This window comes from Carya illinoinensis, chromosome 1, assembly GCF_018687715.1.
Source record: "Carya illinoinensis cultivar Pawnee chromosome 1, C.illinoinensisPawnee_v1, whole genome shotgun sequence".
NCBI lineage: Eukaryota > Viridiplantae > Streptophyta > Magnoliopsida > Fagales > Juglandaceae > Carya > Carya illinoinensis.
Window position 1 is genome coordinate 8,331,579 of NC_056752.1, and position 18,687 is coordinate 8,350,265.

Sequence of the window (18,687 nt, forward strand, 5' to 3'; positions counted from 1 at the left end):
ATTTAATTTTTAACTTTTATCTCATTCAATCTCATCTATGTAATCAAATGGGGCCTAAAAACCAAAACACTTCCTAAAATATACAAATCAATTCCTAAAAAAAAAATTCTACAACTTTCTTTTAAGTACAAACAACCTAAAAACTAAAACACTATTATCCATTGTCAAATAATATCCTCTTTTAATTTTATTTATTGTGATAAATAAATAATAAGTAAAAATAGATTAAGTATCATTTATATATATATATATATATATATTGCAAAATATGCCCTTTTTGGATAAAGACATGCCTCCACTTTCAAAAGGAGTAAATATTACAAAAAGGAAAATGATAAACCTACTATTAATCTACAATTATTTTAGAACTCTACTTAAAAGTATGCATGCAAAATTGAATTTATTTTTTTAATGAAATGAAACAATTATATTGGTTGATTTAAAATAAGTTGTAAAATAAATATAAAAAGAATTATAGGTGAATCATTTCCCTTACAAAAGTAAATTGATAACCCAAAAAGTTGCTAGACTTGCCCTCTTCTTTAAAATAAAATAATAATAATTAATTAAGCAATATGACTATGATGTTTGTGGTACACTTGTAATGGAAAACAAGACAATGATGTATTGGTCTCAAAAGAGATTATGTCCATTAAAAGCTAGTTCTGTGCTGCGGGCACCCTTCAATAAGGATGCAGAATTGATGGGCATTTTCAGTTTGCGAAAGTGCAGAGCAAAAGGATGATTGAGATGAACACTGAGTGCTGCATGATGTTATCAAATGTCTACGTAGGCAGAAGCCAGTGGGGGCGAAGGCAGCACACGATTAAGAAAGCTAGTTTGTTGCGGTTCTTGTTCGACCCATTGAGGTGCATTTTAAAGTACTCATCTAGTCCTCCAATTTGAGTAGGAAAGTCATAAAATATAATCAAATAATTAGATTTACCTGCAGTCAACTCTAAGTTCTGTGCTACACAGTGACCTGAACATGTTATCACAATAGAGATTCTAAGTTCTGATTTTGACTCCACATTTACCCTCAAATGATTTAGATTTGTCTCCCATCTACTCCATGCATCATGCATGGCCTCTAAGAACAATCTTAATTTATCAATTCGAACTTGTGAAAATATCTGATGTGAAAGAAGCCATCAGTGTTGCAATCCCAAATTGAATCAATCTTTGCTCCCCCAAAAAAGAAAGTCCTGCAACTGTGTAGCAATCTGTGTTCCCCAAACCATCTATGCAGAATAACTCAGGAAGTTTCAGTTGTTCTTCTTCCATATTATATGTATAGAGTCACGGTAAACTGAAATTTCATAATTTCAATTAATACATTGATCGATACCTGAATGAGAATGTCAAATATCAATTAGACTTCATTCTGATCCATAGATTTTTAAGGCCTTTTTTCACAACAATTCCGAATAACTAAGTCTGAGCCATGCATAAGAGACAGGAAATTTCTGTACATTTAGGAATAAAAGAATCTCCAATTAAAAAAGAAAAAGGCTTGCCAGATCCAGAGGCATGTATTCCTATATTCTTTCTGCTTCTCGAGAAGGTGTTGACTCCGGTTGGTTCACAAGAACAGATTCAACATGCCCTTCAGTACTTACATTACCTACCGAACGCTCAAGGCCAGGTAGCAGCCACCGCTGGGAATTGTCCGTTGAGTTTGCAGGATCATCTAAAGATTGAGGAATATCAAACAAAGGTGGCCTCATATGTCTTCTTCCAAAAAAGTCTTGTAATGGTAGACGACAGACTGGACAAGTAGACTGCTTTCTGAGCCAAACATCAATGCAATAGAGATGATAAGTGTGGCCGCATTTTGGCATTATTCGTAAGACCTCTTTCTCTTGATACTCTGCCAAACATATTGAGCACCTACAGGAATAAAGGACTAACCTCAAAACTTCGTGAATGAAAAGAACTAAACATCAATTATTACACTGAAACAAGCAGTTCCTAAATGTCAAAGAGTCAAAAGGAGGAACAGATTTCTCTTCCACGAAAGGTGATAAAAGGTATGTCTTATTCAATAACTAGATATTTTGGTGGCTATACTTACTGTGGATCTTCCATAGAACTGAAAGCCTCATTGTCGAACTTCATGGTGGGGATTGCAGCAACCAAAACTGGTTCAAGGCCACTAACCTGAGGCTCCAGCTGTCAGCAAATAGTGCAAATTTATAAAACAGTGCTACAAGCTTGACTACAACTAACAATATACTCCCATTGAGAGAAGGATTAAAGCAAGCAGGTGCAAGTTTCTTGTATGTTGGTCTGATAAAAGCACCCTATTTGTGAGTGGGAAGAAAAAAAATTAGGCTTTAAGGTTTCTTTAACTAAAAATGGAAGGGAGAAGAAGAAGAAAAACCATATTCTGCATGATGTTTGACAGTGCAGGGTAGAAACAACATGAGGATGCCATCTTTGCAAATAATTACGACAGAAGCATGTCATGTATGTATGCATGACATACCCCTAAATCTCCTCGAGATTTTGTTTTCATATTTCCCTTTTAGAAAATGTGTTGTCCCTTCGTTTTCAACAACTAGTACTAATTATAATTTTTAAAACTTCATCTTCACTAATCCAATTGCGCAATTGTGTCCGAGCTACCATGAAATTGATATAAGAAACAGAGTGTAGTGAAAATATGGGCATAGGCTTCTATCCCCCAAAAAAGAGGCCATGGATTGGAAGAGCAAAGTTATATTTGATCCTAGTCAGTCGCATAATATAAGAATGAAATAAAGGACCACAAAGAATTATCATTATAATAAAACACCCCAAGCAGGACTCAGCACAATCTAACATGGATTTACAAATGGAGACAAATACTCCCAAAAAAAAAAAAAAAAACACAGCATGTAGAACTGAATAAGGTACCTGTTCAAGATCAGTCCTTGATTCAATCTCGAACATAGGACGTTGTTCGGCCCTGCGGAGCGTCCCACAGATTATTCTTGTGCAGACAAACACAATAAATGTTCCACTGATGCCAAAACCAATAACAGTAGTAACCAAATTCATACCTCCACCCAGCATCTCCAACTTCCCTACTTCCTACACCTAAGTCACAGAAAACAAAATACACCCACAAATCCAAAAACGAAAAACAAGACGAAGAAACAAGAAAAACAAGAACACCAACAGGTCCAACAGCCAAAACTAGATGAGAAAGAGATAGTACTCGAAAAAAGATATCCCACAGATGATGGAAACCAAAACCAAAGAGAAGAATCAGAATGACGTAGACCCAGATAATGATTTTTCAAGAAAGAGCAAGTTTTCAAAGCAAGATTGGGAGAGATCAATTACAAAACGATAAATTATAAATAAAAAATAAATAAAAAATAAAAAATAAAAATAAAAAATAAAAAACTAAACTTTATAGAATCCCAATTGCTTGAAGTGGACTCAGAGACTAAACAAGATTTGGGGCCATATACGGACGAGGTGGGAATGACAAGAGTCAAGACTGAAATGAGCGAAGGAAGAAGACTGTTTCCTTTCCAATGCTCTTAGCCATGAAACTGGTAGACAAGGTCCAAAGCCCTCAACCTCGTCGCGTGAGGATCAAAACCCTTCACTCCCACTGCAGAACCATCATCGTACAGCCTTCTATCCTCCGCCACCGCCGAAGGCGATAACGATCGCTTCGGCCGCTTATTCCTGATAAAGAAATCCCGCATCTTCTCCTCGACCATATCAAGCGTGCCCTTCGAATTCTCTCCAGCTTCTTCCACCGCATCATCATCACCATCCATGATCTGCATCGGCTGGGTATCGTTGCCATCGGCGACGGTAGCTGTGGCGGCACCGGTTACGGAGGAGAGGGAGTTAGCGGCGGCGGCAGGAGACGGAGGAAAAAGAAGAGGAGGCGGAAGAGAGAGTTGGGTTTTGGAGAGGAAGGCGGAGAGATGGTGGTGAGCTTGGTGGAGGGAAGTGTAGATTTGGAGGACGTGGGTCGGGTCGGTGGTGGTGTGGAGCTGTTTGGCCATGTGGGTGGCTTGCTCCAGAGAAAGTACCACCTGCTCTACCATTGTCGCTTCCCCTGCCATTCCCTCCATGATTGCTTACCTTTGCCTCTCTCGCTCTCTCTCAAAGTTAAAGCTTTTCCCCTTTTAGTTTTTAGGTATTTTTCTTTCTAGAATTTTCTCTTCCACAAACAAGACAAGGGTTGGAGACTACTGGGAAACAAAAGGAAAAGTCTTTTTGCAGGCGTTTTGCGGACGAAGTCGCGCACCATTGCTGACGTGGCTAAATGAAACGCAGCGTTTTGTCCGGAGCGGGAAAGAATTTTGAGTGGAAATGAATATCGATCCTCTCTCTCCATTCTGTTCTCTTCCCCCTCTCTTCCCATTCTCCGAGAAACACTTCTCCCCTCCCGTCCGGTTTGCTTTCCCCCTCTCTCTCCATTCTGTTCTCTTCCCCCTCTCTTCCCATTCTCCGAGAAACACTTCTCCCCTCCCTTCTGGTCTCCTCTCCCGATTTCACAGTCACTACTGCCGCGTAGTGCATCTCGGAGCAGTAGTTATCCCTATATTTGGGTTCCGAAGCCTAACCCAAAATGAAATCGGGAGGTGCGGAGACTTGAGTTTCGTTGCTGCTCCTTCGTGATTTGGGTTCCGAACCCTAACCCTAACCCAAAAAGAAATCGGGAGGTGCGGAGACTTGAGTTTCGCTGCTGCTCCTTCGTGATTTGGGTTCCGAACCCTAACCCTAACCCAAAAAGAAATCGGGAGGTGCGGAGACTTGAGTTGGTCTGCTGTTTCTTCGTGATTTGGGTTCCGAACCCTAACCCAAAATGCCATACAGTTATCGTGATTTAGAAGCTGCTGCTTCGTGATTTATCGTGCTTGACAGGTTCACTCTCTCTCTCTCTCTCTGTTAGAGCAGTTGTTTCATTAAATTTAGAAGCTACTCTGTGGTTGCTATATAATCTGTATAGAAGCATGTATGTGTGGGAATTAGTTGAATAAAAGACTGATAGAAGCACGTAATGCAAGGGTTGTTTCCTACAGCTTGTTTCCATTAATTTGAGTTGGAGATCATGATAATAATGCTTTCACTATGAGACTAGATCGTGGAATAAAAGATTGATAGAGGTATTAAAAATTAGATAATGAACGATAAAGCTATTGTACAGTCTTGACTCTTGGCTGCCAAGATTCTTACTTCTAAAACTTTCGGGCAGATCTGCAAGCTGTACGGCTGAAAGCCCTTTTTCCTTGTTTAGGATTGGAAAGTCCCTATTTTTTTTTCATTTATTTCTGTTCCTTTCCCACGTTTTATATTCTTATAAGTGGTTGGATTGATAATCAGAGTACTGCCATCGATGTAGGTCATTGGTGGACAACTGGGCCAACATTCACATGGAACTTGTGTGTGTGTGTGTGTATTAATTTCATTTTTCTTCAAATTAACTAAAGATTTAGATCAGTTTTTGCCAATGTTTTTTTCTCTTTGCTGTCATGCAGATGCGGTTCCTTAATTCAATTGTTGATTCAGTTAAATATTCTTGAAAACTCATCTTGTTTTCAAGCCGAGTAGTTAATACTGGTCAATTGCTTTGAAAATATATGAGAAATGAAGCTTTAAAAACCATAAAGTAGAAAGTGGAGTAGCATTTGTAAGATTTTAGTTTTTTTCGTTCTTGAAAATTTTATTGTTTCATGGGAAGCACAGTGAAATAATCCCAATCAAATTGGTAAATAGCATTCTCAAATCTGGGAGAATAACCAATGCTTCTCAAACTGTTTGGTCCTAAGTCCTGGAATCTGAATAACCAATGCCTTTTATATTCTAGTCATAAAATTCTTCACCAACTATGTTAGTTAAATGGCATTTTGGTGATTGGGTAACCATAAAGGCATTGGAGCCATGACTAGTTACAATAATATTACTTTTCCATTTATGTAAATATTGTTTAGATAATTCTATAACCACAGAATGACTAGTTTGAAGTGTTTATTGGAACCCTGTGTATTTTTGAGATTTGTTATCTATTTTTACTTATTGATACAATTATCTTCGGGGTTGATTGAGGTGGAGGGCAGATCCATTGGGTTGTGCCCAGATTTGTTCCAACTATGAAGATTAAAGCTAAATAGAAATAAATAGTTAACTTGTTGTAACTGCATGCATTATCTTGTTTCCAATAATAGTTCACTAACTTAGAACATGCACTCCAACACTCCACCTCTCTTCTCTAAAAAAATGATTCTAAAGTATAACAGACCATAGTGAATGAAAACACTTATTTGGAAGCAACAGTATACTCCCACCTCGCACTGGGAACATGTTTGAACCAGAAAAGGTCTCATCGTCAGCTTCTTCATCTGAACTTACTATTCATTCTCTGAGAAAGAACCCAATGTGCACTTGTGGGTCACCTGCTTCACTTAGAACATCAAATACACCAAGGAACCCAGGTCGAGCATTCTTTGGATGTTCAAAGTACAATAAGAAGGTACTTTTATTTTGCATTCAGTTCTTGTCATATTTCTTGTACACATTTTGGTTTGACTAAATGTTAACCATATTGTTACATTTACAATATGGTTCTGGGAATATACAGGGGTTACCCCACTGCGACTATTTCAAATGGGCAGATAGTGATCAGGCAAGCGAAAATGAACTGATGAACATATTTGGTGAGATGTGTCGGAAGGAAGAAGAGCTTAGGAAAGTGCAGGTAGAGCTTCGAAAATTTGAGGAAGAGGTTCGAAAAAGAGAGGAAGAAGTCCGGAAAAGAGAGGAAGAAGTTCGAACTTGGATGGAAGAGGCTCGAACTTGGATGGAAGAGGTACGAAAAATACATGGTGAAATTGTCAAGCGGGACTCGGGAGTCCGGTGTGAACGTCCTCATCTGCGTATCTATTGGGCGATCCCTATCTTACTTTATTTATACTTGACTCGATCACAGTGACTTATTGGCCGGCAGCTGATTGTATAAATCTGGAATTTAGAAGTACTTTGTTATGTTTAGGTCCTTTTGGAACATGTGGGACAACAATTTTGATTAAAAGCCTATGATTGTATATATTGACAATGTTCGGTTTAGGCTTTGGAATTGCAACCGGCCAGTTTTAATGTTTATTAGTACTATAACTGATATGTGTATTTTGGAACATGTGGGAGACCATATTTGATTAAAAGTATGACAGTTAGTATTTGGAATTGCATCCGGAATTAGATTTTATGTTTAGTAGTACTATACACATTTTGCCTTGTTTGAAAGTTCTTGGATCCATAATCACATTTCAGTGAATGTTAGCCTTTGATGTTCTGCCTAGTGAATCTGAAAAAAGCATATTTGGGGAGCTGACTTCTCTATATAATTGCATGACAATGTACCCATCAAGCCAGACGAAGAAACTTTCAGGTAGCATTCATAAACATTCAAGGCACATGAATCCGTTAAAGTTACTAACGTCTGCAGCTTTGCTGCCCAGAAAAAAACATTCAGGCACGCTATAACCTGCCAGTAAATCAATCCGATCCTGCCATGAAATAAAGTGCAACCCTGGCAATTGTTGTGTCATTTGGTATATAATTCCGACAATGATAAATATGACCCCACCTATACAACAAAACAACCTTAACCATTAACCTGCTAATTAACTCTAACTAAGCTGGACAATTAAAATCATCTTCACAATTTCGGCATTCAACCATAAATACCCCAAGTGTGTTTTATAACCTAACATAGGAATTTGCTTGCAACAATTAATTCAATTGAAAATGATATATTATGCAATATAAGCTCTTGCAATACATGGTACTTCCCAGATTTGCTAAAAAAGTAGGAAGCAATCAAAAAACCATATCAGCCCCTCACTTTCAGCTCCCACCAAAAACTAATTACAACAGTTCACTTTCACCTAACATAAATAATTACAACACATACGCTTCCTTGACCTAAACTAGAAATAATTACATCTTCTCAATACCACCCATCAAAAAATAATTGCATGACTTCTCAATACCACCCATCAAAAAATAATTACATCTTCTCAATATCACCCATCAAAAAACAACCTTAACTAAAGTCAAGCATTTACAAAGAGTGGCTCCACTAATATTCTCCCTTTACATAATGACCCTATAACTGTACACCGAGCTGCTCGAATCCCCTTCGTTCAAGCCTTACTGTTCCTATTTTTGTACAAAACTGCCATGAAGCTAATTACATCTTCATCTGAAAGCAAAGCAAACCAAATCAACTATATACGCTCAATAAATAGCATGAATTACGATCAAACTAGATTTAAAAAACAAGAAATTTACATCATTTCTATTAGTACCCAATCCCAACATAATCACAGCCAAGCTCGAATCCACCATGAAGATCAACATCTTGACTAATACTCCACCACACCAGCCGGCCATATAAATATATTAAAAAAAGATCATACCTTTAAAAACAGGTATACTCATTTGAGGCCTCAAAGTACTAGATTTACATGCATGTACACACACCCCATTAGAAAGTGATTTATTTTTCCCCATAACTAAGGTAAATTAGAAATGAATTTTGGATTTCATCAACATTCAAGATACAAACCACTAATGTGAGTTATTGCCACGGTTGTGTCCCAGGTGTGCTATCCGGCTGGCTTCCACTCCCACCAAGTTGCATCTGTGAACATAACATAACAGTTAGAAATCTTTTCAGCAATTGAGGTAGTCGAGCCTACATTTCCTAAGTATGACATCATTAAAGAAGACGGTTTACACTTTCTTGAGTCTCATTCACTGCAAAGCCTAACTCCGTGACACTCATGTCCAACACGTCGGATGTATTATGATGCGGCTAACAATACATAATCAAAATATTAGATAGCACACATCTTCATTTAATATAGAAGAATTAAAACAGCATTTTAAAAGCATTAATGGGAATTGTCCTGGCATTATAACTCCGTATGTAACCTGAACGAGGTTCAAGTGTTGTGTCCCAACATCTGTTTGCTGAAATAGTGACCTACAAGTGGAGAGGGATTCGCCTTCTATTCCATGCGGCTACAAAGAAAAAAATAAGCCGTGATTTCAAAAAATATTGTTTCTCAAAAAAGTTATCACTAGCTAAAATGTTCATAACCACGGGGGGCAACTATATACCTGTTTTCGTTTTCCTTTCTGACTTTGCTTCTTCGTCGTGGGTTTCACTCTCTCAACCATTGATTTTTTCCTCAGAGATGGCGGTCTGCCTTTTCCCTTAACTACCAGGGGACTCAATACTTTCTTAGGACTCCCACCTTCTTTTCCATCGGCACTTGTAACTGCAACCTTCGAGGGCGGCTTGGCGGTGCGGTATGCTATGTTCATTGCATCTAACTGAACTACCATGTCCTCAGTATACTCATCACATGAAGCAGCATTTGTGGCTACTTCGTAGCATTTCTTGATGATACGGGAATACCTTCTAACTTCAGGCCTCTGATCAACCATGTCATAACTACTTGGTATAAGAGTGTATGTCCTTTTAATGTCTTTCCGCCATCGATCTAGTATATACTTTTCTGGCACTGAACGGACTTTGTTAACTCTCATAATGGCTAATACATGTCTACACAATATGCCTCTCATCTCGAACAAGGCACATGAACACTTCACCTCGCACTCCGCCTCATTAAAGTATACCTTGTGGGTCACCTCCTTCATGAAACCATCAACATCCACTTCATCTTCTACAAGGTATGTTGCAATTACACCATCCTTCCGGTGTAGAGTGAAAAGAGTTGCAAGCATCCCTATGACTTCTTTTTGAACTTCTCTAAATTTGTTGCAAGTGTAGATATTCTGAAATGCCTTCTCAAGTGGAGAGGGAGAGACAACAGGTATAGTGACATTGAATGATTGGAAGTCCGACGCGTTTTCATTCTCAATCTTCTTCCTCAGCGCATTATCGAACTGATCAACAAACTCTTTTAAGTTTGTTTTGGCATGAACATACCCATCAAAAAAAGCATTCATGCTTTCGCTTCGTTGGGTTGTACTCATTCCCGCCCAGAAAACATCTTTCATGAATACTGGAGCCCAACACATACGCTCAGCATATAAGCTCTGCAACCAAACATTCTCTTGCAAGTTGTACTTGGAAATTAACACATCCCAAGAACTCTCAAAGTTAAGTATTGTTTGAGAGTCATACACACAATTGAGCAACTCAGATTTCAACCCAGATTTGTATGCACCATGTGCACCTAGCTTCTCAGGTAATTTTTTCAATATGTGCCATAAGCAGAACCGGTGTCGGCAATTTGGAAAGACCAGCGCAATTGCATTTTTCATGGCTCTGTCCTGATCCGTGATAATAGCCTTTGGAGCTTTACCATCCATACAGTTCAACCAAGTCTGAAATAACCAAGTAAACGTTTCAGTATCCTCACTAGATATTAAACCTGCCCCCAACAGAATTGACTGGCCATGATGGTTGACACCAACAAACGGTGCAAACGGCATCCCATATCTGTTTGTCAAATACGTCGTGTCGAACGTGAAGACATCACCAAAATATTTGTAGGCTCCCTTACTTCGTCCATCCGCCCAAAATACATTCTTCAATCGTCCATCATCGTCAATATCCATTAATGAAAAGAATCCATCATTTCTATATTGCATCCTGGCAAAATACTCACGGAGGGCTCCAGCACCTCCTTTGCCAAGTCGAAGATGCCGTGCCTTGTCTATATAATTCCGACAATCTTTTTCATTAAATGGCAAGTTTTCAAACCCACCCGCTTCTTGAACAAGAGAGGCGAAACTCTTGTTCATTCTAATCCCAGCCTGATCATTTATATCTAACACTCTTTTAACAGATTCGCTCACTTCTCTATTGCAGCGAAAGAATCTCGACTTTTGGGGACTTAAGCCGTGATTATGGTGATTGTACACACTCGACACCTTCAACACCCCTTTTTCTAATGTAGCATTTATCCTGGCCTTACAGTCAGTCTTTGAAGTCGGACGTGGCCTAATGACATTTGACGTACGATTCCGAGCCTTCCCACCACGGGCACAACCCAATGTCACATATCTAAGGCTCCCATCCTCAAGTCTATGACTCCTTTGTGTCATTACCCCGAAACCGCACTGTTGCCCATATCTTTTATAATAACCAAGTAACTCCTCCTCAGAATTAAACACCATATCTAATTTCGGCTCTTCAACGATATCAGTCCCCTCGGTATGCACGGTTGTGGCCCGGTCGGTATGAACAGTATCGGCCCCCTCGATATGCACAGTATCGGCCCCCTCGATATGCACGGACTCAATACCATGGGCCGTAGAGGCAGGCATGGCATCTTCAATTTCATCAACATTACTTGAACTTGCGGAGTGTAACTCAATCGGAGGGCTAAGTGATGAATATCTTGGGGGTCGCGGGTTTCCCTGCAGTTTGCACCCAACGAAGCAATTAAATCGATTACAACCATGATAAAAAAAATAGTGCGACAGTTTAATGATTAAAGTTATCACCTGACTAGTCCATGTAGATGGGTTGGTATCAGGACGATCCTGAAAGGGTGGTGGTAACCATGAATACCCCAATGGTGGATGGTGCCCATGCATATAGTTTGAGACATCCATCACAAAGGGCGAAATTGGTATCACCTAACATACAAAATGTCAGTGGATTGTGTCAATTGTTCCGGAATTACATGCAAATCCATCCAAAATGAGGCTATGAAAACAAACAAACTACAATACATAGATTATTATAACAAAAGCAATTTTGGAGATTTAACAAGAACATCACCTGTTTTGGTAGATTGGTTGATGGAATGGTAGGAGGAGGTATTGACCCGAGTAGATTGAATGGTCTTGGTATCATCTATGGAATAAAACCATACATTATAATTAACTCAAAGTGAAAAAGCAGTGGTAATCAATGAATACCTGGGTTGGTGGATTTGAGGAAGCAACTGTGGTCGTCGGTGGTATAGGAGATGCATGCTCCTTTCCTTTCTCCATCTAAAGAAAATTTTACAACATTATAAATCATCTTTTATAAATTACACCAGCCTTTATCCTTAGTAAATATGAATAATAAAAATGTTGGTGACATGTGAGACAGTAATAATGATGTATACATAATTAAATCTGAAACATCTTTATCAGATTGTGCACAACATCAATAATCATTAAAGTATGCTAGTGTATTAAAAAACCATATATTTTTATTAAACCCATATATTAAAAATTATACCACAAAGAAATTAGTGGTAGGTATACTATGATTTGATTAGAAAGCCCAATTGTCCTGTGGGCTGTGAATCTCAACAAAAGCATAGTCCTATTCTTCCATGCACCCAACTCCCAATTAATAATCCACACATAAGCACATGATTAGCTTTCTCAACTGACCATATTTAAATGAACTTACACTTAATATTTTCAATACATCCTAACCTGAATTAATGATCTATATATAATATATATATAGGAAGATGCATTGTGGTAACTCTTGATGAATATAGGTTATATATGTAGTTATATAGTTGTCGGAAATTGAATAATTACATCTAACCACTTTCTTGAGTCAAAAAATCCAATACTGACTAATTTCTTGCATACTTGATAAAAAGAGTCATGCACACGGTCACAATCAAATTATACAACAGACCTCCTTAGATGCCTAATATAATAGTTGGTTATGTGTTCATTTTTTAAGGCAATACTTTTCATCCATTTGTACTCTCAATACTAAGCACAAATACTTTTCGTTCCTTTTTTTTCTTTCTTAACTTTTTTTTTTTTTTTGTGGCAGCCAAAAAAGACACTCAATCTGGGAGATTTCAGCTGCTTACAATTCAAAAGCAACAAAAACTAGTATTTCGTTTATCTTCAGCAACAAAAATGGATCAAAGTTACATTCTTTTTTCAAATAAACAAAAAAACTATGACTTGTCGAAAATATTACCTTTCCGGGAAGCCGGTTTGATCAAGTGAGAGCCAGGATCGAGTTTCTGTCTTTCTTTTTTTTTCTTTTTTCTTTTTTTTTTTTTTTTTTTAACGACGGCAGAGGTGGTCGCGGACCACGGAGGTGCTGCGTGGTCGTTGGGTATTTCGTGCCGGAGGTGCGGGAGGGAGACGCGAAATGGCAGGGGAGATGTTTTCCCTCTTTTTCTGTCTTTTTTTTTTTTTTTTTAATAGGACAGCAGAGGTGGTCGCGGAGGCCGGAGCAGGTGCTCGCGGAGGACGGAGGTGCAGCTCGCGGAGGACGGAGGTGCTGCTCGCGGAGGTCGGAGCTGCTTCGTGGTCCTCGCGTATTTCGAGCGGGAGGTATGGGAGGGAGACGCGAAATGAAATGCAGACAGAGTTTTCCCACTTTTCTGTCATTTTTTTTTTTTTTTTTTAAAGTTTGACCTGCCACGTCAGCAGGTGGTGCGCAAATTGGTGCGCAATCTGCCTGTACGGAGAAGAACTCGAAACAAAATTGACGTGAGAATTACACGTGTGTGGGTTCGGTTGTGGTAAATCTTCAGACTTCTTAAAATGTTTGTGAGAATAGATGCGTGTGTTATGTTCCAACTTCCCTCACCCTCAGATCAGCCTCAGGTGTTACAGTAGCCCAGTCCAGAACCCTGAGGGCTCTTCATCTTTGTAGGATTTTTTCACTTGGGCGGCTTCTGTACATCAAATATTTTTGGAGTATTTATCTGAATTTGATGACTTGAAGCGAAAGAGATGATACAGTTTAAAAAATACACACAGAATCAAAAATTACCATAAACATCTACCTATTATTTGAATTAATCTTTTTCTTTTTTCCTTTTTTTTTTTTCCTTCAAACCGAATTGGACTGATTTGGTTACACATCTCATTAATCATTATAACTTTTTTAAATTTATATACATTATATAATAAACAATTCAATTTTTTTAAATCTAAAATATAATTAATATTAAAAAATTATATTATAATAATATTTTATTCAACTTTTAATAAAACATTTGATCTTATCTTATCTGAGATGTGTAATCAAATGAGGAATTTTAACTAGATGTATTAGGCTATTTCCTTTGCCCTGTCCAAGTCTTGGAGCAGTGTTGTACATGCTATATGGACCAATTTATTTCCTTTTTGTAATTGGCAGCAAAATAATGCCATGGCAAGAGAATATCATATTATTTTGTGTAGTGCTTTACCTTTGCAAGAGAACATCCCTACTTCTCCTCTCTTCCCAAGGATCACAACATATGAAGAAACTTGAATAGGAAGCCAATCTCTAAAAACAATGTAAACAATTTATGTACCATCAAATTTTCAGTGAAGTTGTTCAAATGCTTGCTCTTGCAGAGAAAACGTTATTTGACAAAGCAAAGCAGAAAATTGAAGCGAGTACATGAAAATATTAGAGCCCTAGGAAGCAGCAAAATGTACATAAAGGTAGAGTAACGTATAATGAACATGGTTACCATTTTAGACTCGATGCTAGGCATTTAACATCGATCCGGAGATAGTCATCTATTATAGACATGGCTGATGAACGGTAGCTGGAACCGAAGAGATTGCAATGATTCAAATAATGATAAAATATATAAAGATCTCTTCTCTTCTCAAAGCCTGGCTGTTTGGGCATCACTTGGAGAAGACTCAAACTATTAAAAAAAGAGAACTTTTAGATGATATCAACAAGGATATTAAAAGGCTAAATTTGAGTAGGTTTTGATTGTGGTGGGAAAGGAGAAGAATACACTACACATGCTCCAATCAGCTTGATATTGGGTTAGTCAGTTATTCTCTAGAAAACATGGCCAGTTTATTTGGTAATGTATAATTGAATTGAATATATTAATAGAAAGATATAATTCAAGTCTAAGTTTTAAGCAATTCACCACAGGATTACGTTTGAACTAAATGCTTATTAAATCTACAAAAATACTTTCAATTATCTGTTTGAAGATGATAATACCTCAAAATAGGCGTGTTATAGAATGATCCTCCAAAGCGAGCACACCACGACATTCCAAATTCTGCTTCACTATGTCCATCTATGGCAAAAGTTCAGTGTGTCATCACACGTGGTGCTTTATGTTTTCGATTTCTATAGCATGATTCAAGAGGTATTAAACACACTAGAGAATAGAAACAATTATAATTAGAATAAACTGCAAACAAATGCCATCACATCCACTGCAACTTATAAGTTCAACTTGTACAAATCCCCGAAATCTTTGGGGTGTGATTTTAAATTTTATTCTCAATGATAGAGCTGTGTCCCCAAATCAGAATCACCTTTGTCTGAATCACGATAACGAAGCCTCATCTAAGATCCTCAGGTGTCTCATCTGGTTACTTCTACAATAAAGGCTAAGGGTACACTAAATAATGTTAATAACGTGTTGTGTGACCTATTATTAGCATGACAGAAAGAGAGTTCTAAAGAAGTCTTGTTTGCATCTATCTTCTCTAGGTTGAAAGGAACTAAGAAAAAAAAAAATTCCCATTCACAAGTAATTAATATCAAAAGCTAAACATCAGAGACCAAAATTATGAAAAACAAAGCTTCACACAACCATTATCAAATCTTTATTTTCAATGTTGAAGTAACTATTTTTAAACAAGATTATTTGTTCTGGAACCAGATTTGGAGCAACGACCTACAATAACATGCGGGATCAAGTATAACAGGCTCGCCACTTCTGTCAGAGCTGATATTTCCACTCCATAGGTCTCCATGTAGCAAGCCAGGTTCAATTGCCACATTGTCAAACAGAGGTGCCATACTCTTCACCAGCCTTTGACCTATCAAGTATGATGAGTTAATGTCACATGCCATTAATCATTTTCATTAATATTTAGCTACAAATATATCACCAGCGACAAATATCATATGTTTCTTCTTTCTTTCATTCTCTTTTTCCTTATGCTTTCTAGGGAGGGAGCAGGGAGGGAATTGCATTTAGTGAAATGCTATCACATATTCAAAAGAGAATTATTTAAAAAAGGCAGCCATTCAGGTATTTCAAGTAACAAATTCTGCATCATCGGCTCTTTTGGAGGCTAAAAAGCAATAGAGCAACAATCTTTAAGAGAAACTTTAGGATCCTACAACTATTTTTTTTTCTTTTTTTGAAAGGAAAACTTCATTCATTAAACCTCAAATGAAATACGTAATACAAGAGGGGATGCTCCCTACGTCAACTGACGAGGTAGAAAGCATAAGTGCGTTCTTGGCTAGCACATGCGCTGCCTGATTACCCTCTCTACGAATATGGCTTGCTGACCAACTATCAAAAGAAGTTAGCTGACTCCTAACATCCTCAATTATCATGCCAACAGCAGACCAGTTTTCACCCTTCCCGTTTATAGCTTGGATGACCTGGATGGAGTCCCCTTCAAGGATTATCCTCTTTAGTCCCAATTGGTTTCCCAGGAAGGATGCTTCCAAAGCTCCCATCGATTCTGCCAGAGGAGGATCCGGGAAGAGGGCTCTAAAGTGTCTTGCTGATGCCACGACCAAACCAGTTGAGTTTCTGACAATTACACCAATTCGAGCTTTACATCGGATCTTGTCTACTGCTGCGTCCCAGTTGAGCTTGAAGACTTGAGGTGGGGGGGTCTCCAGGTTGAAATTATAGGTTGTGGTCCTTGTATCTTATGTGGTCTCTGGGCCTGCAGGGTGAGTAAATCCTGCAGTGTATTCTTCGCCTACTCTGCTACAAAGCTGGGGCTCTTAAAATCTTGTTGAAACACATACAAATTCCTCCTAGACCAAATTCTCCTGGCAACCACTGCTAGTTCCTCCACTAGGGACGAACCTCCACTTAGAGCTAGTGAGTTGATCAGCTCTGGCAGTGAAGGGGTAAGGGAAAGACTTTTTTGGAGCTGGCTGGAGCAGTGGTTCCATACGTCTTGGGCTGCAAGGCATGACCAGATGGCATGGATTGCTGTTTCATCTTCTTGTAGGCACAGTGGGCAGAAAGGTTTTTCTCGGATTTTCTTTTTATACAGGTTCAAGTTTGTTGGTAGAGCTTCAAGCTCTCCAGAGAAACATCTTGTCTGCTGGGGGAAAATGCAACAGTTGGCTTGCACCTGTTAATGCAACAGTAAAGCCAAAAAACAGAGGCATGTAAACATTCCATAATTACTTTCAAATAGGAAAAATGTCCCATCATAGTAATGGTAAAAACAGAAAATGATGTAAGCCGTGTCACATACTCACTTTTGAGTTGCATTCATCATCTGAACCATGTCTTTAAATCGATTTAGGTGTATGTAGACATCAAGCTATGATTTAAATCTGATGGAAAGAGATATTATTTTAAAGACAACGTAACCTTTTTTTATAAATGCTTCTATCACCATACTTGCCTAGTTACAACTTCAACTGGTAACCCAATCTACGCTCCCCATAAAAATGAATCCAATCTGATGACCAAGTGTTTATCTGTGGAGTACTACAAGGTAGCATAGACGATGTATTAAATCTCAATCAGTACAAAGAATTATAAATGTGCCTGCATCTGCATGGGCAGTTGTGTGTGTGCGTGTGCGAGAGAGAGAGAGAGCAGATGATGATAATCTCAACCATCCAGACCATTGTACCTGTCAATGGTGTTATTTACATCAAAACCAAAGCCTTTCTTCGATTTTCCAGCTTTATGCATTTCAGCAAGTTTCCTCCCTAGAACAGACTGAGAACCAACAAATGGTTAAATTAAAAATACAATTTTTTTACAACCTATATCCTATAATTCCTATTTGTAAACAATTTTCATTCTCACTTGATTGCCTCTGGAAGAACCAAATTCAATGAATTCCACGATGATGTAGGAACCACCTGTAGGTGGGGATCCAACATCCAATGCTTAACAGCATGCTCAGTTAAGCTTTTCTACAAAATAGGGGACCAATGATGCAATAAACAATGGTTTGGGAGCTATAATTATAGCATAATACATATGAAATATGAACTTGCACACCTTGAATGGCCTAATCGAAGATTTATTGTTATCCCCAAGTGGTGCTATTTTTTTTTTTATTATTATTATTGGAGTGTTTCCACTTGAATGTTTTTATTAGTGCCAAAGCACTAAACCCTTTCTTGCTCTTAGATTCTCATTAGGAGTTTTTATTGTAAATATGTTAGCAGGATTTTAGTTGTTATTTTGAAATTGCTATTAGTGTCAATTTGAATCTCCAAGGTTTGTATATATATTTTTTTAGCTTATATTAGACAATTTTTTATGATTATTTTTTGCTCAGTCTCATTTTTTTCGCTTTTACATTTTTTTTTTTCTGAATTGTTTTAACATTTGCTGTGAATATATCTTACGGCAAATACTCATTTTTTCCAAAAAAAGTTTTTCCACCCAATGTTCTAGTGGGTAATACTAATACCCACCAGTAACTCTCAATGTAATTGGTCATATTGCCCCGGGATTTGTCGTGGGAACACCCAGGTATTTCACACGACTTGGACCTTTCATGGGATAAAGTACTTTTTGTGAAGATTTATATCCTACGAGTCTTCCATGAATAAAATTTGTGGGAATAGAGTTTTCCCACAAAAAATGTTGCTTTTTGCCACCAAAAACATTCATAGAAGATGGAAAGTATTGTTAGATGTTAATTTTGATAGTTTATATTTAAATGTCTTGCTTTCTTTTCAGATATATTTTAAAACATATATCTATATTTTGAAGTCTAAGAGCACTG

The 18,687-nt window shown here is 37.9% G+C and overlaps 3 protein-coding genes across 6 annotated transcripts; 1 reads left to right on the forward strand and 2 right to left on the reverse strand.

The window, feature by feature from the left end:
• Positions 1-1,294: 1,294 nt before the first annotated feature.
• LOC122309201 (RING-H2 finger protein ATL17-like) lies at positions 1,295-3,181 on the reverse strand. 4 transcript variants are annotated; one of them, XM_043122613.1, is made up of 4 exons: positions 3,045-3,181; positions 2,899-2,950; positions 2,075-2,172; positions 1,295-1,890 (listed from the first exon to the last, which is right to left on the reverse strand). In XM_043122613.1, exons 2-4 carry the CDS (start codon positions 2,932-2,934, stop codon positions 1,539-1,541), a joined length of 486 nt encoding a protein of 161 aa, XP_042978547.1. In that variant the 5' UTR covers positions 2,935-2,950; positions 3,045-3,181; the 3' UTR covers positions 1,295-1,538. The 4 variants fall into 4 exon arrangements, with proteins under 4 accessions (XP_042978547.1, XP_042978540.1, XP_042978531.1 ...); XM_043122606.1 differs by having other exon boundaries at positions 2,075-2,160; positions 2,899-3,111; XM_043122597.1 differs by having other exon boundaries at positions 2,075-2,169; positions 2,899-3,111.
• A 352-nt stretch (positions 3,182-3,533) lies between these two features.
• Positions 3,534-4,055, reverse strand: LOC122302950. The gene has a single exon (XM_043114472.1). It carries the CDS (start codon positions 4,053-4,055, stop codon positions 3,534-3,536), a length of 522 nt encoding a protein of 173 aa, XP_042970406.1.
• A 153-nt stretch (positions 4,056-4,208) lies between these two features.
• LOC122309227 lies at positions 4,209-7,131 on the forward strand. The gene is made up of 2 exons (XM_043122625.1): positions 4,209-6,484; positions 6,593-7,131. Exons 1-2 carry the CDS (start codon positions 6,314-6,316, stop codon positions 6,941-6,943), a joined length of 522 nt encoding a protein of 173 aa, XP_042978559.1. The 5' UTR covers positions 4,209-6,313; the 3' UTR covers positions 6,944-7,131.
• Positions 7,132-18,687: the final 11,556 nt, after the last annotated feature.

What these genes read in the sequence shown, in the direction of transcription:
- LOC122309201 (XM_043122590.1), bottom strand. Translation starts at nt 3,057, where the DNA reads ATGCTGGGTGGAGGTATGAATTTGGTTACTACTGTTATTGGTTTTGGC. An exon ending in CAAGGACTGATCTTGAACAG is followed by an intron (nt 2,173 to 2,898) that starts GTACCTTATTCA and finishes ATTTGCTGACAG; the next exon opens with CTGGAGCCTCAGGTTAGTGG. An exon ending in AGTTCTATGGAAGATCCACA is followed by an intron (nt 1,891 to 2,074) that starts GTAAGTATAGCC and finishes TTATTCCTGTAG; the next exon opens with GTGCTCAATATGTTTGGCAG.
- LOC122302950 (XM_043114472.1), bottom strand. Translation starts at nt 4,055, where the DNA reads ATGGTAGAGCAGGTGGTACTTTCTCTGGAGCAAGCCACCCACATGGCC.
- LOC122309227 (XM_043122625.1), top strand. Translation starts at nt 6,314, where the DNA reads ATGTTTGAACCAGAAAAGGTCTCATCGTCAGCTTCTTCATCTGAACTT. An exon ending in GTTCAAAGTACAATAAGAAG is followed by an intron (nt 6,485 to 6,592) that starts GTACTTTTATTT and finishes GGGAATATACAG; the next exon opens with GGGTTACCCCACTGCGACTA.